We start from the raw sequence: 27,868 nt of genomic DNA, 5'->3' as shown, positions 1-27,868 counted from the left end.
GCGTGCACACATGCACACACACACACGCGCGCGCGCGCACACGCACACCCACACCCACACATACATCAGCCTCCCCTCTTTTTACGACTGGTTCTATAGCAGCAGATCCTATAGCTCTCTCTCTCACACACACCACACACACACACACACACACACACACACACACACACACACTGGTCTCTGGAGCTGCACCTGTCCCTCTCAGAGCTCAGCAGGAAGGGGGCATGGCCTCCTGGCACAGGTCCTGCCTCCGTTTAACACGCTTAATCGCCATGGAAACACACTGGATACGTTTCTGTTTGGCCACCGGCTCCGCATGGCCACCTCGTTTCACAGAGAATCACACGGTATGAAGCAAAGGAAGTCATTTCATAATGGTATAATGGCAGGAGAAACAATGCTGTGAGATAGCATGCATAAGTGGTTCTCTACCTTCTCTGGATCGGGTGGGGGCGGGGCGCTTCTAGGTTCTAAAAAAATACATTTTCATTACATACCATTGTTTGCCAGGTGAAGCCTGGCCTATTTTCTCTCAGGTTGGCTTTGAGGACCTAGTCATGTTTGGCTGCCCCGAGTCTGTACCCATACTCTGAAACGCCGCCCAAGCCAATGGGAGTGCCTCCTAAGCCCTGAAAGGCCGCAACGCGGAAGTGTTAACTCAGACTTTGCAACGCCGCAGCATAACTCTACAGCGGCAAAGGTTATGAGCTAACTGGAGCTACAGAACAAAACACAGTGATTGAACCAACAAAAGCACGTCGGAAACGAACGCAAACAACGCAATGGTTGTCACAGAGAACCAACACCTTAAAAAGATTATAACACAAAAAAACAGGGGGGACGCTTGTTTCACCTGCCAGTTAATGATACGTGTGTCATTCTTGTTTATATTAATGTTATATTATATTATCATTAAAATCAAAGGTTTTTGGCCCACTAGCAATACCCTCGCCGGCCCACCAGTGGTCCCTGGCCCACAGGTTGAGAATCACCGACATGGCCTGGGCCGACAGTGGTGCAGTGGTCAGTGCACCCTAGGCTGCGATGCCAGGCTGACAGCGTGACGCAGGTTCGAATCCCGATCCTGACGACCTTTGCTGCGTGTCACTCCCCATCTCTTTCACCATTTCCTGTCAGTCTATTGTCCTATCAATAAAGGAGAAATAAAAGGAAAAAAATAATCACTGACATAACATATTACTATGTATGGACCATACATTCAGAGTTACACCAGGGTTTCACTGCAGCCATCGGCCCATCGGGCGTCCGTCAGCGCCACGTCATCGTCAACGCAGGGAATGTTCCCTTTTTAATCAATACAGGGTGCTCCACTGCCGACGTTCGTTACCCTGCGCGTTGCGTTTTGATGGCGTCACCCATTCGCTACGGTTCATTTTTTGACGCCGTCCAAATGCAACACGATGCAGCACAGTCAGTGGAGCTCCGGCGTTAAGGGGGTCGTTGCAAATAAAACACTTGAGAACCACTAATACTTGGACCCCTACTGTAGGGGTCCACTAATACTTGGACCCCTACATTCAGTAATTGGGTCTTATGTTAAAAATCACACCCGTGTGAACTGAGTGGTGTAAGGTCTTATATAGCCTGATCAGCTGTGGTCTGACGTAATGTCTGACGTAATGAAATCTCACCCGGGTGAACTGGGTGACCGTAGCAACCATGCTCATTTTTTGAGCACAGACAGACAGACAGACAGACAGACAGACAGACAGACAGACACGTAAACTAACAAAGCCAGTCGTAGGAGTGGTTTACACCACTCAAAAATAAGATATAATATGGGGTCCAGGGACCCCCAGGCGTCGCTGAGGCAGTTCCAGGGGGTCCCCAGCTAAATTATAGTTTGGAACCAAATGGACCTTTATCGGTCTGTAACTCAGAGTGTACAAATGGAACCAAATGGAGCCGTTAGGGTCCATTTGGTTCCATTTGTACACTCTCAGAGTTAAATTAACATTGATTTTAAAATATAAATTGGGGTCCCAGAGATAGAAATGCCATTAAATGGGGGGTCCGTAGCCCAATGCATGTCCAACTGGGGGTCCTTGAAATTAAACGGGTTGAGAATCACTGCTAGAGCCGTAAAAATCTTCTTTTATGGTGGTCCCTGGCATATCTTTTCTAATGGGGGTCCACGGGGCTAATTAGTGTCACTTTTGGGGTCCTTGACATGAAAAGGTTTGGGAACCACTGCCATAGAGTAGCTGCACACCAGTGAGATTATTTCACAACATAGCACAACCTTACGTGTATTATTGCGATTATACTACAGTTTTAATATACATGATAAAACCGTTCCCTCTCCCTTTGTAGCACATCCAGGTCCTTGTTTGAAAGAGGGATAAAATCTTAATTGGGCCCATTTGGGGGTATTTTTTGATGCAGGCAGGCCGTTCGTCAGTTTAGGGTTTAATTGTGATCCAAAATCAAATCAAAAGAGATTTGTTCAAACCCAACAGGTATGACGCATTGTTATGATTAATTCTTGCCCAGTAGCAAACTGATAATGGTTAATGTTCCGTTGTTCTTTCTTGGCAGCTGGCAGCCGTTGCTAGGTTACAGGTATAATAAGCTAGGTAAATAAGGCTGAGTGATACTTTTATAGAGATGCGGTTGTTTTTTCGTGACTGCTGTTTTCAGAATATAGTGGCACTGATTACAATGCCCCTCAACCATCAAAATACCAAGTGTAGTATACATATCACACAATTCCCAGTCACAGTTAAAACCATTGAAATCAATAGTATACTTTGGGTACTTGGTTATCACAGAAAACCATGAACTGCCCTGGGGTTCCCTCTAGTGGTATGTTCTTGCAGCTGCGGGGGTTAATTCACTTTCAGCCTAATATTTACAAATAATGTTCATGAGGAGATTGTCATACCCAGTAGTTACTTTCATTCAGGCACTGGCAAAGAAATACTAACCATATTGTGCTTGTATGGTGGCATTTGGCACACGCGCACACACACACACACACACACACACACACACACACACACACACACACACACACACACACACACACACACACACACACACACACACACACACACACACACAGAAAGGTCCACTACCCAAAAAGGTCATGTTTTTTTTCCTATGGCTAATATCTTTTTGAAGCTTCATAGCTTCAATTGCACTCTGCATATCTCCAAAGCAACTTTGAAAACACTACAGTTCATAATGCACAGTACTTTGCTTGGATGCTATTCGTACCATACACACCAGAAGGACATTTGATGTAATTCCTTTGGGTCTTCAGCTTGGAGTTTTGTTTTGAAACCCTGCGTGCCCATTTGTTGCCTTGTATTTTACCGTGCATCCATCCGTCTGTGTGTTTCAGTGAAACAAGAGTGTGTGTCAGAGGGCGAGGAGGAGGAGGAAGAAGAGGAGGACGAGGACGAGGAGGTGGTGAAGGACACCTTCCTGGTAGAGGAGATTCTCCAACAGGGAGACACAGCCATCATCTACCCGGAGGCTCCCGAGGAGAGAGGAGGCTCAGATGAAAATGGTACCTACAGACAATCCCGCTAGACCTGCAGCTTGCTTCCAATTCCTAGAACTCAACTAGAAAACTACTAACCAGTGGTTATTATTGATACTTAGTAAAACTAAGTATCAATACTGCAATGTAGAAATACTCCCTTACAAGTAAAAGTCTGGTAATCATAATTTGAGTAAAATTACAAAAGTATTGTCGTGGGGGGCACGGTGGCACAGTTGGTAGTGCTGTCGCCTCACAGCTAGAAGGTCCTGGGTTCGATTCCCGCTAGGGGCGCTGTGGGTGCTGGAGGCGTGTTTCCTCCTCCGCGTCATCAGTGCCCAGGGTTGGCGAAAGGGCCTTTCTGTGTGGAGTTTGCATGTTCTCCCCGTGTCCCCTAGGGTAGGTACCCTCACATGCAGTAATCCTGGTCTCTAAACTGCCTCCCCCCGGCCAGCCGGGGCGCCTGATGGAGGGGAAAGGAATAACGTGTTCCTTCCACGCGCTACATCCAACCAGGGAAACTCCCCCTGTCAGGTGTAAAGGAGCAACTTGGACACTCAGGCATGAAGGAAGCATGAGTTCAAGTCCGTTGCTCTCCCCATGTCCCCCATATATGGGGACTAGGTTGGCAGAGGGTGTGTAGAGCCCAGGTTCACATTAGATAATTGACACAGGGGTGAAAAAGGGGTTACAAAATCGTGGGATAAAAAGTATTAAAAAAAAGTATTGTCGTCAAAATATACGTAAAATACCAAAAATAAAAAGTACTCATTATGCAGATTGTCCCGTTTCACAAGGTATCATTATGTATAAAATGTATTCAAATCTTATGGAAATAGCAGATCCACAAGCACACAATGCTCTGCTATTTTCAAATATCCAAAGTTTAAATAGGGCTGAAGTGGTTAATGTGTGTTTTGTAATAATAATAATTCAAAAAGGTCTACTACTCGAGTCCTACTACTAAAGTTTTCAAATAATTGTAGTGGAGCTTTAACGACCTTACAGGCATATGCAAAGGCTAAACTTTGCAAACTTTTAATTTAGACAGCATATTATGTAGACATAGCACTCTATAGTGTATATAGTATAGACTATTTCTATGTATTTGATATATTACCGTGTTGTTGCTTACTGTAAATCGCTCTGGATTAAGAGCATCTGCTAAATGATTAAATTGTAATTGTAAATTTTGTAAAACATCAAAACGTCATCAATTAAAAATAACATAAATAAAGACATCTAGGAATAAATAATTCCTGTTCAAGTTGTACAGTAGAATATAAAACAGAAGAGCGGTAACAAGTACTTCTTCCACCACTGATCATCATCATTGTACCATACATTGCTCTGCATACTTTACAATCACATACACTTATCAAACTCGTTGTATTATAATACAAGTAATGCCATATTGCATCTCCACATGTCCTCTTGCCCCCCCCCCCCCCCCCCCCCCCATGCAGGCACTCCAGATTCCTTCTCCCAGTTGCACACCTGCCCGTACTGTTCCCGCGGCTACAAGCGCAACGCCTCGCTGAAGGAGCACATCAAGTACCGCCACGAGACCAGCGAGGACAACTTCAGCTGCTCCCACTGCAGCTACACCTTCACCTACCGCTCGCAGCTGGAGAGACACATGAGTCACCACAAGAACATGCAGGAGCAGGTACTGCACACAGGACAGGACCAGTGGTGCCAATGCCAGCTCTCGTGAGAGAAATAAGCCAAAACCCACTTCCAAAAACAAGCCAAAAACAAAACAACTCTTGCCAGAGAAATAAGCCCCTCGAAAAACAAACCAAAACAAGCCGAACAATATGGCCATATAATCCTAATAAAAAAAGATTCAATGCATTATCATTATAAATACTATGCATGTCTATAATATTTTATGTTTTAGTAATTTATTATAGCATTACACACATACTTTAGCCAGGGCTTAAAGAGTAGGGACACCAGACCGATTCTGTCAATCAATGTGATTCACACTACTCCCCGAACATTTATAGTATAGTATACATCTCATCGTCCTTTTTTCCTGCAACTCTGGAAAAAAACAAATCCAAAGTTAAGTGGACTTGGCAACCCTGGACAGGACAGCTAGGGAACCTCATTTGGCACCCTGCCAGTGGGTGTTTTCTCAGTGAGTGGTCAGTTTAGAATACGTGTCTGCTGAATAGTCTGTTGAAATTTCAACAGTTGCTTAATAAATCTGTCCTTAATAAATGCATTGATTGATCTAACACACATTTGCACTCAAAGGACCACCATGGAAATAAGTATGCTCTAAAGGGTTTTTTGTGTTTTATCCTTTTGACAGATATGTACATAGTCATTCATTCATTCAAACCTTTATTTATTCCTGAGAGACATTGAGGTTTCCCTCATTTGCAGTGTCGTCGAGATACAGTACAACATAATTCAACATTTTCAAAGCAATAAACAAAAACAACAAAACAGAACAGCAACTGTTCTGTTTTGTTTTGCAACAGCAACAGCAACAAGGAAATCCTCATTGTGTGATCTAATTACTACATGTTTAAAAACAGTTGCAGACACTTGGGGGTAAGTCTGCAACCAAAGATTTAAATTGACTGTATGTAATGGGAGAGCAGATCTTTTAATTTAAGCTGTAAGTCATTCCATGTGGTTGGGGCACTAAAACAAAAGGCTGTTTTCCCCAGTCATACAGTACAGTCATGTACAGTATATGCATTTTTAACACAAACTCAATCAATCAATCAATCAATCAATCAATCAATCAATCAATCAATCAATCAATCAATGTGACAGGCAACAGCGACAGACACTGAGGCTGTTTTACCAGTTGTGTCATTTTTTCTATTTCTATTATCTCTATGGCTATTGTATTTTTGAAGCTTGGCCGTTTATTGCACTCTGTATAGCTCCTAAGCATTAACCACTTAAAAACACTAATGTACAGTACTTCACTGACCAGGGTGTGATACATTTGTGTAAAGTTAAAGCTCTAAATGCAATGCTATAAAGCTTGAGGAACCGAATATAAATGGCCACATGTTCTTTTGAATGGTGTGCTCGTCGTTGTTGATAGTGTTGAGTCACTGAGTGTTTGTTCAGCACTGCGTTGTGAGCTTGTAGATCTGCTATGTTTTCCAAATGGTCGCCTATTATGACGTGCCCAGAGTAGGGAGCGTTCAGGTGAGGTGAGGTGCAACATCATACACTTAAACGCCAGTCAAAAGGAGCCTCATTAATTAAATGAACGCGGAAGAATGCAGGGAGATTGAGTGAAACAAAACAAGCCCCCCCCCTCCCCTGTCATCTGACACCTGAGTGACACAAAACAAGCACTCCCCCGTCACCTGACACCACCATGTGGTCAGGGCTTCTCCAGACAATGAGGAAGTCACAGTGCAGTGCTTTGAATGTGCTGCTGTGCCTAGTAGTGCAGTCTTGGATTACCCACATTCTGCAGGATCAATTCTATGCATGCTTCAAAAGGATATGGAATAATACATTTGTGCAAAGAAAAAGGTACTGTAAAGCTCCTTAATAATTGACATTTACATGGACATATTGAGCAGAGACTATGTTTTTCTGAGGATTTAAACCACACCTTGATGGGACATAATGTGTGGATTGGGACTTTAATATAAATCTGAGCTAGTACTTCTGTAACCAAATGGACTCCAGAAGAGTGTATTTGTATATATTAATACTGGGAATTGTACTTAGTCAGTGAGAGCACATGGTGAACGAGTACAGCAATTAAAAATGACTGTCTGGAACTTGTTTTAGCCAAAACAACTGTTGGCCAATTCCAAAATTCACCATGTTCATTTACTATTTTGCTGGTGAAACTGATTTTGAATAGCCTAGAGCAGAGCATCCAAGCATGGTGGGTTACCTGATAGGCCAATGCAACTAGTCACTGCCACTGGGGATAATGGTAGCAAGTAGTTGCATGTTGCAAGGAGTTGCATTGATGTGGACTGGCCTTACTAGGTAAATGTTTGTGGCATGTATCAAAAAAGACAAGCAAAATACAATATACCATTTGCAATAAATGATAGACTGCAGAGGCTGTTACTATAGCTTTGCCTGGAATTGCATGGGTGAAATAGGCACTCTGAATACATAAATAAATACAAATAATATAAATAATGGTATGCTTTTTTAATTAATAAAATAACATTTTGTACAGAGTTAAAGTATGCTAATTCAATACAACTGATACAACTGGGGTGGTTGTATTGTGTATCCCTGCATGCTCTTTTATTGAGACATTTAGATCATTTGTGTCAAAGCCTACTCAAAGGTCACGTCTCACCTAGACACAGGATCTGACACCAAGATTAAATGTATTCCCACGAGCAAGCAGGCAGGCTCTATTAGCTCATTGATAAATATGTCAGCACTTCTTGCACAGCAAACCGGTTCAAATCCAGGGTAGAAGACGAGGAAAGTTACATAGTGCCAGAAGTCTGTTGGGCAACTCTGGCCGTGGCTCGGTCAATGGAGCTCTTGCACAAGCTCTGCTAAAAGACGGAGGCGGGAAGAAAAATCTTCTCCTCCGACAACAATAGATACATTGGCTGCCCCATTCGCACCTTTAACCAAGTTACAACATCTGCCAACGTGTGCATATCAATGGTCTATGTGTGACCAGTTAAGTACTGTAGTCTGTAGCTAGGCATAGCATAGTAGGCCATAGGCTACTGCCAGTTGTCCATGAGAATGGATAATGTTCCTGCATTCATGAATTAAATGTGCAGAGAATTCTAATTGGCCCAGTCACATTTTTATTCCACCCTACACGGCTGCATAATGCAGCTATAGCTGTAACAGAATAATAATAAAACACATGAATAAATCAGAACAGCTAAGTATGAACAAGGAAGCTTTCCTGTCTTTTATCAGTGCTAGTTAATCAGTAAGGGGCGACCAGGTGCACAGCCAGGGGTTATCTCACCTCACCTCAGGACAGCCCCTACCTCCGTCGCACACAGTCTAGATCAGAGGGGGGCTGGGCACCAAGGTTATCCACATGCGATAGAAAGGGCTGCCGAGCTTCATTCAGTATTTTTCAGTTGCTCAAGTACTCTACTGGTGTATTTCCAGTTTTACGCCTACTCCACTACATCTCAGAGTTAAATATTGTACTTATTCCACTACAATTATTTAACAACTTTAGTTACTAGTTTCTTTATAGATTTTTGATTATTATTACTGAACATACATTAACAACTTCTGCTGGACCTTCTGCACAATGAGTACTTTTGCCTTTGGTACTTAAAGTACATTTTTGTTTCTAATACTTTTGTACTTTTACTTTTGCTCAAAACTTGAGTACCGTACTTGTACTTGTAACATTAACAAACTATTTGTACGATAGGGTATTGATACTTTTACTTAAGTGAAAAATGTGAGTACTATGCCCCAATCCATTTGGTATTTTATGGTGGATGTGCTTTCAATAAAGTATTATTAGTATTATTAGTATTAGTATCAGCAGCATTCAAACCCCAAGAAGCACATTGAAATGATAAACTGCTGAGGCAATTTTGTTATAACACAGAATTTTGCTTAGAGCTCAATGCAAAGAAAAAACTAAGTGAGTTAGTCACCACCATGACCATGATAATGTCAACCCAACAACAACACATCATATTTTACTCTGTGCTAAGGGCAAATATTTGATAATTACCTAACAGTCAAGAAGGTCAAGAAGAGCCTTACCCCTGGAAGGCGCCAAAGGGTGTTTGTGTTTCTGTTCCATTAGCATAGAGCAGGTTCTGTGCTATTACTGCAGAGATAAGCTAATATTACAAGCAAGCAAATTGTTGACTGAAAAATAGCATACCTTTTTATTTAACCTTGTTTCTTCCTGGGCTCATCCTCGTCATCGCTTTCCAAAAACGGATGGTACAACATGGTTTTGGTGCCGGCCAGTGTGAAATACCTGTGTACTACTGAGTATGCAACAAGTCCAACGAGTCATGTCATGTTCTTGTCATTGTTGGCGTTGTTTATTGTCATTCCTCGCACGGTTGGACATACAAATCGGGGAAATAAGCTACTCTGTGTCTCTTCCCTGTGTCATCATTACAACCATGCACAATACAATTAGATGGTTTATGCTGCACAAAAGTAACACAAATCATGCAAACAAGTTGTTTTGTTTTGTGTAGAATTGCAATTTAAAATACATAATGTAACCCAGATAAAATAAGTTATCACATAAAAACACTGACAATAATCAATACCTATAGTACATAGTAGTAGTATAGTGTTAACACTCTAGATTTTTAAACCAATGTGTGTCCAGAAGTTAATAAACGGACAGATAGCTCTAAGCCAGTTAGACGCCAGTGTCAAAACTGCTCTAAGCCTATCAGAAGCTAGAGTAAACGCTTAGTTCCGCCCCTCACCTCCATGCTACTTCCTTGTTGGATAGGTTTGCCCTGGAGAAAGAGAGCACATGTGATCCAGAGAAGAGAGAAAAGAACTGAATAATTATCAAGTTAGTTATCAACCTAGACTTTGTGGTCAAAGTCCTAACATAAAGTAAACCGCTGAGGAAACTGAAGATGAATCTGCTCGCTCACCTGTCACCCTTGTGGAAGGATTTTTGAGGGGAGTTTTCTGAAGAAAAGAATTGGCCAGGTGTTTTTGGAGGGATTATTCCAGTCCCCCAAAGCAGCCCACCAGACCAGACATCGTGAAGATTTGCATGTGAAGATTTAGCTTTTCCTTGGACAGCGGATATCTATATTCAATCAGTTTGCTACACTACGCGCGTGGTAGGACTGTGTACACTCACATTCACTATTGAGTCCTGCTATTGAGTCCTAATAGTGGGACTCACATATTCCATTCACCTGGAGAGGGGGGGGGGGGGGGGGGGTTACAATGTGGGTGAGATTGGGAAATTTGAGGCACTGTGGGCCCTATTTGCGTCAGTGCTAAACCCCTTATCCCTTAACTTCTTTGCTGTTTTTAATATTTTGAAAAACATTTTTGAATAGTTCAAATAGCCGATCTACAAGCTCACAACGTGTTGATGTAGATCAGCTTGTTGAACAATTTTAAAAGGTTTTTTCAAAATAGTAAAAAATGCACAGAAGTTTAGGGATAAGGAGTAAGGCACTGACAAAAATATGGCCGTGTTTTTAAGTCCTTTGTTTCTTTTTGAAATTTGATATGCATTATAATCTGCCTGTAACACATGTAATTACTCAAGGGCTCAAGTGCTCATAATGCTTTATTTATTTTTTGCTTCGTAATGCTTTATAACCATGATAATAACACTTTATAAAGCATTCTATAATGGCATATGGTCTATATAAGTATCATTATGCAATGCTTTTACATTGAGGAGGACTGTGTTGCTGAAGGTTGAGTACGGGTTGCTGGTAGGCCACTCATTTTCTTAGATTAGATCTAAAGTAAACCCCCAGGTGCACCTAGACATTTAACTAGACCTAGGAAACCAAACTAAACCTAGAGTTAAGCTGACAAAAGCCCTTCTAAAAAAAGGGGGTTTTACATTCCATACAGGATCATGCGTTATCATATTTCGTGGTGTTTGTATTTTATAATACACAAGGCATATCTTTCTTTGTTCCGCTTATGGTCTGGTCTCTAGTGTTATTTTATGCTTACTGTTCTCCTTCTGAACCTAGATTTATGATCCATAACTGAGGGTAAGGTATTATCACGTAGACTCTACGTGATAATACCTTACCCTGTCTACGTCGTAGAGGGTGCTACATTAACTTTTCATACCACTTTTCTGAGTGGTATGGATTGCATTTCTTTGTGGGTCAGACAGACGCCAGAGGCTTGCACTCCATGCATTCTGGTATATGTAGGAGCTGTTAGACGGGCTCTGTGAGCTGGAAATAGTGAATAGTGAGGATGATTATTGCTTCAATGCACTACATCAGTGGTTTTCAACCTTTTCCATGTCCATTATTTATTCAGCATTTGAGCCACGGACCACCGTTTGATGACATTTAGCCTCTCCGACCCAACACTTAAAATATTTTGTTATTGTTGGATATGATTTTGTCCACAATTAACATTTTACACTCCATTTTAACATTGTTAAAATTGAGTTTTAATTTACAATGGGTTTATATAGGAAGGGGGTGTGTAATATCAAATATCTAAATATTGAATCAAGCAACATAAAAACTTTTGGGGTGCTCATAAAAGCCTGAGTAGACGTTAAAATGACCCTAAACATGTTTGAAAGTGAAAATATCTTTTTAAGTGGCCAAGTGAGTGGATTTTCTAATCACTCTCTCTCACCTGTCTCTTTCTCTGTGTGCTCCCTCCAGCGCCACGTGGCTCCCACAGCCGGCGGGAACCGCAAGTTCAAGTGTACCGAATGTGCCAAGGCTTTCAAATACAAGCACCACCTGAAAGAGCACCTGCGCATCCACAGTGGTGAGTACAATAATGAATGGACACTGCTCTGGCAACCACAGAGAACACACGTGCACACATACACATGTGCTCGTTCGCTTGCTGTAATCGAGGTCTCTGCTCAAGCCGTTAGTTGGTTGGCTGTAGTACGCTGTACCTCCTTTCATTAAGAATGTAATATGTGTTCTCATGTCTGTTTTCTGATTGCAGTTATCAAATCTACACACCGTTTGTATGTCATAAATTATAACAATAATACAATGATAAAATATTAACTCTTATAGAGGGTATGCGTGTGACATCATCATCAAACCCGGAAGTTATGTAGGAACACCTACTGAGTGGCAAAAAACTACTTTCTGGCCTTGACAGTCCATACATCCGAACAGAAAACTTGAATTTGATTTGCCACAGACAAATGTGATTAGGTTTATAAATATAAACTTAAGTTTCATTTGTATTGTTTTTTTTTAACCCAGACTGATTGATGTGTCATTGTGCTCTCCACAGGAGAGAAGCCATACGAATGCTCCAACTGATTGATGTGTCATTGTGCTCTCCACAGGAGAGAAGCCATACGAATGCTCCAACTGTAAGAAGCGATTCTCCCACTCAGGCTCCTACAGCTCCCACATCAGCAGCAAGAAGTGTGTGGCCAGCGCGACCGCCAACGGTGTTCCCCGGCCGCAAATCAAACCAGCAGCGCCCACTGCCCCGCTGCCTGGACCCATCATCACCATGGCCCGCACCTTGGCTCCCACCCGCGTAGTCGTGAAAGAGGACCCCGAAATCAAACAGCACCCCATCATCCAGATCAAGTCGGAACCTGTGGAGTACGTTTGCAAGCCGGTGGCGGTAGCGCCAACGGCGCTGACATTAACCAATGGGGTGGTAAACGGGGGTGTGGCCATGGCACAGACAACAATCACCACTGCGACGTTGTCCACGACGACGGGCCTGCCGCCAGGCGTCGCCATGGTGGTACCCACGGTAGGCCTGGTGTCGCCGTTCAGCATCAACCTGAGCGACCTGCAGAACGTCCTCAAAGTGGCCATGGATGGCAACATCCTGAGGCAGGTGCTGGGCACGGCCAACGGTGGCAAGGGCATTTTGTTGCAGCCGGCCCAGCAGCAGATCATCAGCCTGCCTGCCTTCGTGGACCAGGACGGGACGACCAAGATCATCATCAACTACAGTGTCAACCCCGCCGCCCCCGCTACCGCCGCCCCCCTGATCCTCAAAAAAGATGCTCCCCCTGCTCCTCCCACCACTACCAAGACCATCACCACCCTTGGACCCATGGTCCAGCCGTCGGACGCAGACGTGCAAAAGCTCCCCACGGACCTCAGCATCGTCAAGACAGAGCCCAGAGAGTACGAGCCCATTAGAACAACGGAAGTGGTAGGGCTGGTGACTCAGCCGGCCACAGAGACTGTTCAGACGGCAAACCCAGAGGCCGCTGAGACGCCGAAAGCACAGAGCACCAGCACGTGTTTGCTCTGTGATGAGTGTCCCGACGGCCTGGAGGCTCTACACCTCCTCCAGCACCGCAAAGCAGCCAATGGGGAGGCGGTGGACTCGGCTGCCCTGGACCCCTCGTTCGCCGCTCTGCTGAATGACGCTGGAGTAACCCTGGAGGAGTCGGAACCTGTGGACGACCTCCTCTCCCTCCTCAAAACGTACTTTGCCTCCAATGCCAATCCGAGCAAGGAGGAGCTGGCCAAGCTCTCAGACTCCCTCGCCATTCCCGTGGAAGTTGTCAGGAAGTGGTTTGCCAAGATGAAGGCTGGGAAAGTGGTGTCTGAGAAGACTCGGGCTGCAGTTTCCGACCTGGAAGGAACTGCAACTCAGAACGGAGACCTAGACAAAGGCTCTGCCCAAGAAACGCCTGCCAAATCCCTTACTGGTACATCCATTACACCACTAAACTCACTCATCGTTGTCAAAAGTGAGCCAGAAGACCCAGAACTCCAGGACACCCAAGCTGAACCCCTGGACCTTTCCTTGCCCAAGCAGACGCCGACTGGATCTGACACCCCGAAGTCCCCAGCGCCAACCAAACAGCAGGAGAAGCCCCTTAACCTGACCTCCCCGTCGAGGAAGGACCATATCATAGGTAGTACCATCTACATCACCTCGCCGGAGACTGGCCTCGTCACAGCAGCCCAGCTGCCCACTCTGGTGGCCCTTGCCGGGCAGGGCACAGTGGGGTGCCTGGGCGCCATCGGCACTGTCACCAAGCGCGCCATCCTCATCCCCCAGCTCACCTACACCTACACCACTACCACTGGCAGCACCACCGCCAAGACCGTCGTGCTGAATGGACACAAGGTCTGTAGGAGTGGGCTTTAGTTCCCAAGACAGCACTTCTTTTGTGATTTAAAGCAATGTAACAGTGCTGCTAGTGAATAATCCAGGGATTGGGTTTTTGGTTTTACACATTATTGTCTGCTTATTTGCAGCAGTCTATATGCATAAAAAACATTTAGGAGGAAGGGAAAAAACACATCAAATAATTATTATTGTCACCTACGTACATAAAGTACTTACTAGTCTAGATTGATTATGTAATATATCTGATAAAAACTACAGAAGGGCGAAAACACAGCAGGCTGCAAAACTATACCCATGATGTAACAACAACACAGCTGAAGCTAATCAAATTAACAATGGGTGTGTGGGGCGCCCGCTGGCCAAGTCCAGGCGCATGCCACATATAGGCTTTGGCCTGAGCGCGGTGCGTGTTCGAGTCCCGTTCATGACGGCCTTTGCTTCGTGTCTCTCCCCTCCTCTCTCCCTCTTTCCTTTCTATCTTCACTTGATACTATCAATAAAGGCAGAAATGCCAAAAAAAAAAAAAATTATAAAAGCAAAATGGGTGTGTTAGATTTGGCGTGTGAATGACAGTATTTTATGCTTGGTACGCCCACAGCTATGGGCACACCTAAATCTCGCACACCCATTATTAATTTTACTAGCTGCAGCTGCATTGCTTACTAGCCTGCTATGTTTTACCCTTCTCCAACAAAAGAACAAATTCACTCGGCATGTAAACATCATCATCATCATCATCTTCATTGTGAAACAAAACAAAGTGGGAAAACTCACATTTCTACACTCACATTCTCAGAGTAAAACTATAACACTCTGGATTGTAATGCGTAGACTACATATCGAAGTAGAGACTCCCTGATTTATTTATTACTTGAGCTTTCGGTATCTTCTTCAGAACACGTGAGAACACTTTGTACATTTACGAAACAAACTTAATACAGTAAGTGCTGCGAGTGGGAAAAGCTCAACATTTACTCTGTGTCCTGGCTAAGTCATTTGGGCTCCATCCAGGCAGAGACCTCCTCTGGTGTGATGACCGGGTGAGGTTAACCAATACCGCCTGTGTGCATGACTGCTGTAGACATTACAATAGCAGCAGCAGTTGGATTCTCTCCCAGAAAAAAAGGGTGGGGAGGGGCCGGGGTCAGGTAGAGCAGACACATTTACATTTGCCAGGCTCGTCATGTGAAACCCCCCTTATATGTCTGTCATGTTGACACAGGTGTCCCCACCTGGTGTTGCTGCTGTCCAACACAAATGCCTATGTAATGTATAAAAACATGGTGCCTCAATCTGAGACTTAATTGAATGCCTAAAATGTTATTTAAACCAATCTGCATGTACTGTATGTATGTTACTACAATATACAGTAGTACATGTGAAGTGGTTGGAGGTGGTCTACCTACTCTTCCATTGAAAAATGTAGACCATGAATAGGAGGGTGAGGGTTCATAGGGGTTAATATCAGAATGAATAGAGCACCAAAGTCTGACGTCAATATCGGTAGAGGGCGCAAATCTACGGGTTCAGGTACTTTTTATTTGCATTGTAATCCCCATAGGGGGACTTTAGACCGCCTCATATAAAAACTGTGTTTGAAAAATAAACATGTCATCCCGGGCCGTTTCACTCATGGATAGGAAGAATCAACTGACTGAGAGAAAACGCTATTGTTACTGCTACTGAAGTTACATTTTCGCTAGAAACAGATATATGAGTGACTGACTGTCGCAAACGATACAGAGACACCTCCCTGACAATAACGCAGATACAGCTTGTTCATTTTTGGACCACAATGCTTATATGAAACGATTTTAAGATGACCCCATGTTATTCTCCATAGAGAAATTACTTCTGTGAACCAGGCAGAACCAGGGGATGAGCGAGTGACATCAGGACTTCGGCACTCTATAATGCCATGTTGCATATTTGCTAATTATTGTTACATATCTTCTTCCGTTTGCAGCAACAGAAAAGGCCAGAAATCAGCACAGAGGTTGTGAGCCCGACAGAAGACCCAAATGACTCTGACTCGGCCTGGCAGCCCTACAAGAAGCGGCGGTTGTTGGACAATGGCGTTTTCCCTTGTGACCTGTGTGACAAGGTGTTCCAGAAAGGCAGCTCTCTGCTCAGACATAAATACGAGCACACAGGTATCCTCCAACTCCTTTTTCTATACAAGCTTATACAATTAATTGTGTACCGGCACCAACCCTAACCCAGAGCCATAGAGTAAGACAGAGTTACGACAACTCTGTTCACTTCACGGGGCCAGTCCAATGGAGGCATTTCTTAGTTTTTTGTATTCATTTATTTATGAAATGTTCGAATTTGTTTTGATAATAATGAGAAACTGAACAAAATGTGGGACATTTTTGAAATATTTTTCAAAATTTAGGAAACAAAACCACCCACAAAAATGTGTCTCCAACACACAAATGGGTCCCGACCCAGTGTTTGGGAAACAGTGACCTAACCCATGAGACTTCTTTTGCATTCTCATGCTGAACTCGAGCATATACTGTAGAGCTACTGCTGAAATACAGTTTAATTTCCAGTGGGAACTTTACCCTCCCACACATTATTAATTTAGCTACACAGGGAATGGATTGACTAACTTCATCAGTGTTAGTGCCATACCCAGGCAGGGGCATGTGCACTGCTGAAACATCAGCTTGTCTTGGGGTGACTGAGATATACATTCTGTAGATTGAGTGAGCCATCGGTCACTTGAATGTGTGCAGATGATGGCCTTAGCAGCCAGCAGAAGTAATACAAAAGTAAGGACATTGTTTCAGCATCAGAGTGTACCGTACTACTTCTAGTACTCTCTCTAGTACTAGTACACTACTATACTAGTACTGTATCACTTGATAAAATCAAGTGTTCAACCTATAATGCACCCACAGTACAGTACACATCTTCTGTACTGTAGTGTAGACCACCAAGGACCGCCCTGTCACTTATTGGAGAGGAAAGATAGTGCAACCACATTTACTGCAAGAGATAGACATAAATAAAGGGAGAGGAGCAGAGAGAGTTAAGTGCACACTTTGCACAGATAAACATTTATAATTCTTAGAAAATAAATACTGTAGCAGGTTAACCAAATGTAATTTTTCTCACAACCACAGCCAGCAGCAAATGTATAAAATCACAATTTACTCACGTACCATTTCTATAGATACACACCATTTTTGACAATCAAGTTGGCCTATTGCATGCACCTGCTGATGGAGATTAATGAATGCTGTAGGCATGGCAACACGTTACACTGGCTTCTAAGTTAATTCAAAACAAATGGTTGAAATATATTTCAACCACTTTCTTTTTTTTGTGGCTTTTTCTGCCTTTATTGATAGGTTGAAAGTAGACTGACAGGAAATGGGGAGAGAGATGGGGGCACTCCGTCAGGCTGGCTCAGCAGCCTAGGTGCCGGGCCATATTTCAACCACTTTTTGTTTCACCTGGTGTCGGCATAGCAACTTTATAAAAATAGCAGATCTACAATCTCACAACAAGTCACGGTGCAATACGTTGTATGGTGAAGTGCACAGGGCTTAAACATAAACAAATATAACCAAATAAATCAAATCGGGACATGGAGGTGCAAGATCACTAGCCTAGTGACTGGACATCCCTGACTATACAATACTGAGTCTAGACTCAACTCTGACTCATGGTAACTGTCTCTCGTTCTTACTTTTCCAGGAAAACGTCCCCACGAGTGCAACATCTGCAAGAAGGCCTTCAAACACAAGCACCATCTGATCGAGCACTCGCGGCTACACTCGGGCGAGAAGCCCTACGAGTGCGACAAGTGTGGCAAGCGCTTCTCCCACTCGGGCTCCTACTCGCAGCACATGAACCACCGCTACTCCTACTGCAAGAAGGAAGGTGGCTCGGGTTCGGGCTGCAGTTCGGTGGCGCTCCGGAGCAGGGGTCTGTCGTCGCGCAGGCATGTCAGGTCAGAAGGCATGATGGTCCGCAGCCCCGGCGGCGGGCCTCTGTCGGACAGCCGGACCACGACGCCGCCCTCGCAGCTGGACTCGGACGAGAATGAGAGCGATGAGGACGATGAGGACGATGACGAGGCCATGTGCATGGAAGACATCCGCGTCGTCCAGGTGGACGACGGAGAGTGCGAAATCTACGAGGGCAACTTCGAGGACGACGACGATGATGATGAGGAGGAGGAGGAGGAGGAGGATGGGGAGGGAGAGGAGGGGGCAGGAGAGTGGAAGTCGAGAGAAGAAGAGACGGAAGTGACAGTAGAGCTTGAGGCAACGACACACAGGGAGGAGAACGTGAGAGACGGGGATGAGGCGATGGAGGGGGAGGAGGAGGGCCCAGAGGGAGAGTTGGCAGAGGAACAGGAAGAAGAAGAAGAGGAGGAGGAGGAGGAGGAGGGCATGGAATGCGAGGTGCTCCATTTAGAATTTGATGAGGACGAAGAGGAAGAGAAGGAGGAGGAGCGAACAGAGGAAGCGGAAGCCGTGGTAAAGGATGTGGTTGTGGAAACGGAGGACAACGTAGCGCGTAGTGACACGAGCATCAGGGAGGAGTCGGACAGCGTCCAGCCAACAGAAGAAGTCGTGACAGGCGACCAATAAACATGGAATCAACATGATTTGTGGGACTGGGGATTCAGGATATACGGAAGTCATACGCCTGATTTAAACTTGGGTCGAGTGTCTGTATCGTGCACCGGAAATAGCTGTCTACAAAACGCTGCGATATGCGTTGTGAGAAGCTTGAAGATCGGCTATTTTCGGTGTGCTGGCCAAGTATAAGTCAGGCGATAGGTGTCAAATAAAAGAGACGAAACCACGTTTCGCCATCAATTGAAAACCACCGCGGTTGCCATGATATCGGTCCACTACTGTGTGCAAAAACCCAGGTGTGCCTGAACTTAAAAAAGGTAGACATTTTTCTTTCTTGAGGAAACAAATAAATATCAGTGTTAAAATTGTTTATAGTTCTATAGATTTTAAAACCAGAACTAAACTTACCCATGGACTTGTCAGTATAGAGTGGAACGATTTTAGGTTTTTTGGTTACTGAGACATCTCCGGTTGGGTTCTTCTTGTTTTGTTCTGTTCAGTTTTTTTCCATTTCATCAGTGTTACTAATCTTGTTGCTCATGTTCGAAGACCTTTTAACCTGTAAAGATGAGAAAGATTTCTATACCTTTTTATTGCCAATGAAGTTTGCTAAATCAGTATTTTATTGAGTTCTACGAACAAAAACCTCTGCACTACAGTATTCCTGGTTTACCTATGGATACAACATGCCTCATGCATTGCCTGCCCTTTGGTGTTATATACATACACTAGCTAGCAAAATGTTGTTCGTGTTAGCATAACTTAGCATATGCTAGCTAGCATATTTTTTTTGTTTTCCATGTTGACTGTTAGCCTTAAGGAAAAAAAAGTATTCTCTCGGGGGAGGGATGGAGCAGGGGGGTGATGAAGAAACTGGTTTATGACGTGGCTTCTGTTCTGTTTGCCATCACAACCAAACTTTGTCCTATCAGGGAAGGCAGTCACAACCTCAAAGCCAGCATTGGGTGCTTAACTTTTTGCTACCCAGCAGAGGCCAAATGGATGATTGGAGACTTCACCCTTTTGAGGATGGGATTGGTCCTACAAACGTGGACTCCACTCATAGGGCCTAACTGAGGTTCCTAAACAAAGAAAAATATGCCCGTTCTTATCAATCTTCTCCTTATTCTTGGTTTACTTTGGTTTTCAGTCAGTGATCAGTGTTATTCTCATACTGTGTGTGTGTGTGTGTGTGTGTGTGAGACTGTGTGTGTGTGTGTGTGTGTGTGTGTGTGTGTGTGTGTGTGTGTGTGTGTGTGTGTGTGTGTGTGTGTGTGTGTGTGTGTGTGTGTGTGTGTGTGTGTGTGTGTGTGTGTGTGTGTGTGTGTGTGTGTGTGTGTGTGTGTGTGTGTGTGTGTGTGTGTGCGTGCGTGCGTGCGTGCGTGCGTGCGTGCGTGCGCGCGCGCGCGCGCGTGCGCGCGCACACAGAGTATATCGTCTCTGTCGGGTGGAAACCTCATATGTCCAAAACTGTTACTTTTCACGATTCAAATTCAAAAACATCAAAAGTAGCACCTCTACAAGCTCAAAACGCTCCGCTTCGTGCCGCTTTGCATGCTTGTACATCTGCTACTTTTGATGATTTTGTGTGATGCTGTAGTATGATCAAGTAGGGTGTTAATTAACAAAAAACACAAAGTTAAAATATGGAGATATGAGGTTTCTGCCTGACAGCGAATATATAATCGCGTGCATGTTGTATGTGAAGGAACGGGGTTAGAACCCCACCCCAATGCCTCCAGCCTTATGCAAGACCTGTGTGCTGTTGAAAGTGCCATTGATCAGTCAGTGTTGTGCTTTTTTCTTCACAGATGTAGCCAGTATTATGTCCCCCTGTGTGTTACACCACAACAATATTGACTAATGTTTGTTCACTTGCTTGGACTTGTGTTTTCACAACATGGGTTTAAAATAGGTCGTTGACCGTTATTATGCTTCATAGCATTTAAAAAGCCTGCCACTGATACATTGTTTGACTACGAGCTGACATGGCCTTGGAATAGTAAAGTTACGTTAAGGCGCTTGTGTGAATTATAGTCGCCTTTTCATACAACGTACCTATATGAAAATGTTTACGTATGTACTGTAACACAGCAAATTATAAAGGCTGCATAAATTTGGCTGATGGCACAATTAATTAGTGGAAACTTTGACAAAACTTTACAATGGCCTTATCCCAGAGTACAGATCCAGGTAACTGCATTGTCAGACAATATATAACGACTGACACTGTGATTTATAGAAATCCTCTCAATACATACAGTAAGGTTGTTAAGACGTATATTGAGGACAAAATGTGGAGAAGTGTCATTCTTAGCTCTTAAGATTGTGTTATTTCAGCCTAGTAAGTATAACGTGTTAGATTTTCATCCTATTGTTTACATAGGCTATAACATTCACCCACATGTAGAGGGCCACTGTAAAGTATTTTAATTGATTTCCTACATGACCATATGGTACTCCCCATAGGCTCAGGAGAAAAGAATGTTTACTAAGATGAAATTGAGATAAGTATCCTGTATAGAATACATTGACTGTCCCCAGTGATGATATAAGCAGGGATATTTAGCCACATCAACCCCTGTTGTGGGCATGTTATTATAGTTCAACATTAAAATAAATAAATAATAAATATTTTCTGAATTTTCCAAATGTTTCAAAAATATCTGGTTTTACAAGCTGACAATGCGCCACCTCGCAATGTGTTGTAACTCGTGAGTTTATAGATTGGAAGTTTTACCTGTTTGTCGTACGATTAAGTATACTGTGTATGGCTATTAACACCAGCTGAACAAGGGAAGATCAGATGTTCCAATTGAAGCATCATTTAGATCTAAATTTAGTTCCAAAGTGAATTTTGGGTAATTTTGGGTACCCCCCGCCCCTCCTACAAGTCACTGTTTCTGGGGACAATTAATTTCCCCCTCCTGATTATGAGCCATTTAGCTGAGTTGAGTGCACTTGCTTTTCTTTCCTTTTCAAAGAAAATGGTGGCAGGCTGTTCCGTAGTCCAGGTAACAAACTTTAGTGAATGTGGTCCCTGTTTTTATGAATGTTTTAAGTTGTTGATTTTACCTAACAGTGTTCTTATCCAGTTTTGTTTGTTTTTTCCATGCGTGTCCTGTGTATGTTTTTTTTTACAATGGCAGTATTAGAATCCCATACCCTACCCCATGTGTACCGGTTTAGTTTTTAGAGTACTTTTTATATTTATGTGTCTTATTTTTATATTTTCTTTTATGGTTATTTATTACACATTGTAGTGTACAATACTGTAGTTTGGATTGATACAATAATATATTTTAGTATGAAAAATAATCTGAAGACAAACAGAAATCCCAATGTGTGGTTCTGGGAGATTACGTTTGTTTCCAAAAAGAAAAACACACAAAAAAAAAAGTATTACGTAAACACAAATTCAGTTTTAAGCTAAAATAAAGGAGAAAAAAAAAGACGGGAATGAAGTGAAAATGGAAACTGTTACATGTGCATCCGCTATCAGGTCCACTGGACCTATTCCTTGCGTTGTTATGAAGCTACTGAAAACTAAAACTCTGTGATTTAAAAAAGCATGAGTCCTTGGTGTTGTCATGAAGGATCTTGTTATGAAGATGTTGCCCCTGCCTCCCCAATCTCCCCCTTTATTCCAAAACCAAATTTATATTGTTGTGCATCCCTTTGTTCTGGTCTGTGCCAAATTGTCACATTGTACTGTTATGTCAAAGGCTACATATTGTCCCCCCCCCCTTTTGAACCCACTGTCATTTTGTATTGTTTTTATTTTAGTTTTGCTCCAATTTTATGACTCCCCATCACAATAAAAATAAAAAATATAAGCAAATGTTTGGAATGGCTTGGTTGAACTCTATAATAATGCACTATGTTTTGTCACTGCATGGTTGCCATAGGCCTACAGTAAATAGTAAATACCCATTATTTTATATGACCTAGGTATGTAGCCTACAGTATAGGACTTGAACCACATGAACTTCCGGTCACAATGTTGTTTCTCCAACCTCAGGGATTGGGCACCATAATAAACCCATTATATGCACATATAGTAATCTGAATAATATGTCATGAAATGAAAGCCAGGAAAAACAAGTGTTTTAGAGGTAGCATTGGTTCTCATCCTGTGGGTCGGGGCCCACGGTGAAAAAGACCATTAGACGGTGCATCGTAATAAAAAAAGTATACATTAAATCCTGGTCAAACATTGGCCAAATTGTCAAACAATATCTGAATTGGAGGACATCGATTGATTGATTGATTGATTGATTGATAATTGTATTAACGGTTTGTAGAATGGGTACAGTTCAACACAATTACAAGTCAATACAAAAACTGCTAAGAGGATAAAACCAGAAAACCGCAGGGCAGTGTAGGCCTAAGTGTTCCGTTCACATCTGTTTTCTCCCCTCCAGGTAGGATTGCATCCACCTCACTGTGCTGGATGCAGGAGGTTCCTAAAATGTGGTGGAAGTTTCAGTTTCTGGCGATGAGTTGAACAAGACATTGAGGGTAGGATTCTCATCGACACGATTTGGTCCTGATGATACTAGACAATTGAGTGATGACTGAATGATATTAGATAATGTGGGGAATGGGAACACGTTGAGGTACATTATTAAGAAAGAGATAGATACTCTCGACCTGTGGAGGTCAGCAATGAGCCGAAAGGCATCCATGCAGTCTGCCAGAAATTAGAAGAAGAAGAAGAAGAAGAAGACGAAGAAGAAGAAAGTTGTTGTAAATCTCCTCCAATCAGAATAGACCTCTCTACCATGTGCAGTTTATTTTGTTTACAATTTGGCGGAACAGGGTAAAATACCGATTCCAGCTGTACCAATTACAGAAATACATGCCAAAAGAATAATGATTAGGGAATGGAAGAAAGCTGTTAGTGAACAGAAGAAAGCTGCACAAGCTGAAAGGAAAAGGGCGCAACAAAAGACCCGAGTTTACATTGGAACGGCTATTGAACGTTGGAAACTGATCAAAGAAGCAAAGGCTTTGAGGAGCGACGCAGAAGTAGCGTTACTTCTAATGTATGATATTTTACTTTGCACTTTGCAGTGGGTATTCTAATGTCGTTAGGCATTTACACTAGTTGGTGTTTACACTTTTAGTTTTTACCCATTCATCGTTTAGCATACTATTTTTGTAAAGCACAGACTTGTTTACATCAAGGTCCTCCATTTTCAATTCGTTATATACACTTCTATGAAAAACAAGAAATCATCATATAAAGAAAGTAAAAAAGGGGGAAAACATGTACAGTATGGGCACTGCAAGTCTGCAATGTTAACTACGATAGGCCCAATTAACTTGAGTTGCTTGTTTTGATTTGCCCAAACATGGGGATATTCTCATCCTATACTATGCCTGGCTGGCATCAAGTGGCATGCCACCACAAATGTGGAATGTGCAAGTTGGCATCTCTATTTCTAGTTCCCTTTGAAATGAGGGGTCAGACACTGCCAGTTTATTTTGTACAGGTATTGTGTTAAATATGGAGTGTCGTGATTTTTATCCACCCTAAAACATGATCATCAGATATTATTATTATGTAAAGGTGGAAGAATTTTTTCAAAAAGGTGTACAGTATTTGTTAAAATGTCATTTTTATATGGACATGCCCACCAGTTCATTAAGTATGCCTGGTGGGTGCGGGTGGTGATAGGTGGTGATCCACCTGAACTGAAGGCGCACCCTATCTTGCCACAACAAAATATATGTACGAATTCCAATCAGAACATCCCACTCCACTGACACATGCCTCCTCTATTTGAGTAGCCTTGGTCGGTACCCAGGCTTTCATTTTCGTCAGCGCAAAAAATGAAAGTCTGGTCTAGAAGAGGCCTATCTCACAGCCCGCTTTCCACGCCCACTTCCGGTAAATAGTGGTGTCTTTAACATGAGCATTTACACGTTTTTTTCTCTGGAGAATCTAAGTACATTTTCTAATGTAAAAATGTGACAGACCAATATTATTATGAAGCAAACAAGATGGTAAATCAGGTCGAACAGATAGAACAAACCTTACCTTGAGAAAACAAAAGTTGTAGACTTATTAAATTACCTCTGTTAACATGTAGCGTCTATGGAGTGACGTCACGCTATCACCACTAACCCCGAAAGGGGGCGTATTTAGGGGGGGGTGGGGAAATTCTGTGAGATAGGCTTATCGGGAGTCAACCCTTCCGGGTGGGCGTCGCTCCAAATTATGTGACGTAGTGCTGCACTAGGGGGGGGAGAGGAGGGAGCGGGGCTGACGGACATTGGTGAACCAATCAGGGTGTGCGCAAATCTCATCCAGTGATAAAATGGCCACCAATGTAATCAAAATGGTCAACAATAACACCTTGAAGACCCTAACAGGAGCCCTCGTACAAGGTTTCTTCGACTATGCATGCTCTTGGTACCACAGCACCTCAAAGGCCCTTAAAACAAGGCTCCAGACTTCCCAAAACAAACTGGTCAGGCTACTACTTGGCCTCACTCACCCAACCCACCTCACCCCTGCCCAGCTGGCTGGAATGGTTTAGGGTTGACGACAGAGTACACTGTACTCTGTCAGTACAGCATCTTACAATGGGTCTGGTCCACAAGATTCGCTACACCACCATGATACCCATGTACCTGTCTAAATACTTCCTTAAGGGGAACTTCACCCTTTTTGCAAAATAATATATGTTAATGACATTTAGAAGATTTAGAACACTTCCCTGGGGGTCTTTATGTGTGTAATATGTGGTTTTAGATATTTTAGATTTTAGCAGTGAGCCCAGTGTCTCTGATGTCATCAACAGTGGGCTCACTTCCTTCCTGGACTACAATTCCCATAATGCTTTGGTACACTGCTCCTCCTTGTGGATAGGGAGAGGGCTGTCTTACAGCGTTTCCAGACCTGAGCCGACAGCCGCGGCCGTTTTCTCTGTCGGCCAGCATCTTTTCCAGGTTTTTAGACAGCTGGTGGATGGAAAAGAAGCTCCACCCACGCGGCTGAATGCCGCGACGGACATATTCCCGGAAACGCTTGCCCCCTGCACGGTGCTGTCTTGTGTCTGTTGGTATTTGTGAAAAAAGAATTGAATGCACTCATGTTAATGTCAAAGCAAATTCCTAACACAATGGCAAATAAAGGTATCTGAATCTGAACCGCCATTAAGACATGCAAACCCCATGACTCCTTCAAAACCGCTCTCATAGGGCACCTACGGACGGCTGCAATTTGAAACTAGCCTCCATAAAATCTGAATTGTGTGTCGTCCACAGTATCAGTCTTTGTATTGAGTTGTAGCCATTCTGCAAACTGTTAATAAATACTTCAATCAATCAATCAATGTCAAGGTTTCAGCCTCCAGGCCGACATGGCCGTTTTAAAAATCGCTGCCCAGCCCAATTGATACATTTTTATAGTGTTTTTTTTATTTCAGTACCAGGGCACACTGGTTGACACCATAGTTGTGATACTCAGCATGGGGTTCAATGCTAATACATTTTCTAGTTTCCTGATTCCGCCTTGTGGTTAGCCAGGTGACTACAAATCATTGACTACAACATGACGAAAGTTACCATCCGCTCCCGACCGATCATAAACCTGAAATGGAATGCTGCCCAGGCTAGGAATTACATAGCATTGGATGAATGATCGGACTGTGCCAGGTAGGATAGTGATGTTATTATTTGAGCCCAGTTATACCAGTTGTATCCCATATTGTAAAGTGTATTTGTTATTGGTGGTAAAAGGATAAGCCCTCATCTTCATCACAGGAAGACAGTACAGTAGGCTACATAGTACAAGTACATCCAATTGGAATCTGTGCTGTTTGTGCCAGCATAATATGGTTGAAATTGAAAAGTTAGTTGATACCACTAGCAGTGCAGGTTATCTGAAATTGGCTACCAATATTCCCCAGTTTTACAGAATTAATTGCATGCCAATTATTTTTGACCCCAAGCGACTTGTTGATGGTGATGGAATCAGTTGACACTTGAACAAAGCTACATACTGTCACTGTATCATGACTCATGTAAACAGATGTTAAGAACATCAAAATTGTAAGGAAAAAATAAGTCAATGTCATCAGAAGAGAAGCATTTGTGGCACATTTTAAAGTGATTTGGTAGCTTTTGAATGACCTTTGTAACCAAACGGACAACTTGAATCTGCACCGAGCCATGACTCTCCAACTACATACCACGCTGCAAAGATGTGCCGAAAACCTTCACCAAGCATTATAGGATTTAAGTTTGTGTATAGTGATGGTGACCATATTTCAAAATATGTCACCTTATTTGAACCTATTTGAACCATTCAAAAGCTACCGAATCAATTTAAAATGTGCCATAAATAGATTCTGTGTGATGGTAATTATTAATACGACTACAAATACTGTACATGTGTTATAAACTCATGTGGATTAACCATAAGCATATGTACATTTCTGCAATTTATCAGCAGCCATATTGGAAAACATGATGCCATATTGGAACCTAATGGTTACCTCCAGAACATATCCTCATATCAAAATGAGGAGGATAGCCCCAGCAAAGTGATCTAGTCCAAAACATATGCCCAGTTGCAGCCATTTCAACTGGCGAAAACTGGAGGAATTTTGCGTGGCTCGAGGTTGATTATCAATGAGGGTCATCTGTGCCAAATTTCATGCTTTTATCACCTACTGAACTATCATGTCAATTTCCCGCCTAACTACAGTAGGGTGGAAAATTATGAATTGAAAAGGGTGGACCCTATTGTAATGCTTTATGGTGTCGTCCACAGTTAACAGTTTTTGTATTGAGCTGTGCTTGAAATGTACTGTAATTCTCCAAACTGTTAATAAATACTTCAATCAATCAAAACTAGCTCGACCTGTGGAGGGCAGCAATGTGCCGAAAGGCATCCAGTGACTCCAGGAGTCCAACTGCCGGAAATTACTAGAAGAAGAAGAAGAAAGTTGTAATCTCCTCCTTTTTTCCAGAATAGACCTCTCCACCA

At 43.0% G+C, this 27,868-nt stretch overlaps 1 protein-coding gene across 1 annotated transcript in view; it reads left to right on the top strand.

Annotated features, from left to right (window-relative positions):
• LOC306912451 (zinc finger E-box-binding homeobox 1-like) overlaps nt 1-22,709 on the top strand; it is a gene marked incomplete at its 5' end in the record, with an annotated part of 88,862 nt that extends 66,153 nt beyond the window's left edge. Inside the window, 6 exon segments of the mRNA XM_079488692.1 lie at nt 3,368-3,535; nt 4,975-5,177; nt 11,839-11,947; nt 12,492-14,257; nt 16,227-16,413; nt 17,972-22,709. Coding sequence (XP_079344818.1) covers nt 3,368-3,535; nt 4,975-5,177; nt 11,839-11,947; nt 12,492-14,257; nt 16,227-16,413; nt 17,972-18,873 — 3,335 coding nt within the window. The 3' untranslated portion in view covers nt 18,874-22,709.
• Between the last annotated feature and the right edge of the window lie 5,159 nt (nt 22,710-27,868).

Source organism: Electrona antarctica (assembly GCF_951216825.1).
Source record: "Electrona antarctica genome assembly, chromosome: 19".
NCBI classification, from domain to species: Eukaryota; Metazoa; Chordata; class Actinopteri; order Myctophiformes; family Myctophidae; genus Electrona; species Electrona antarctica.
This window is presented reverse-complemented; position numbering and strand designations above follow the sequence as displayed.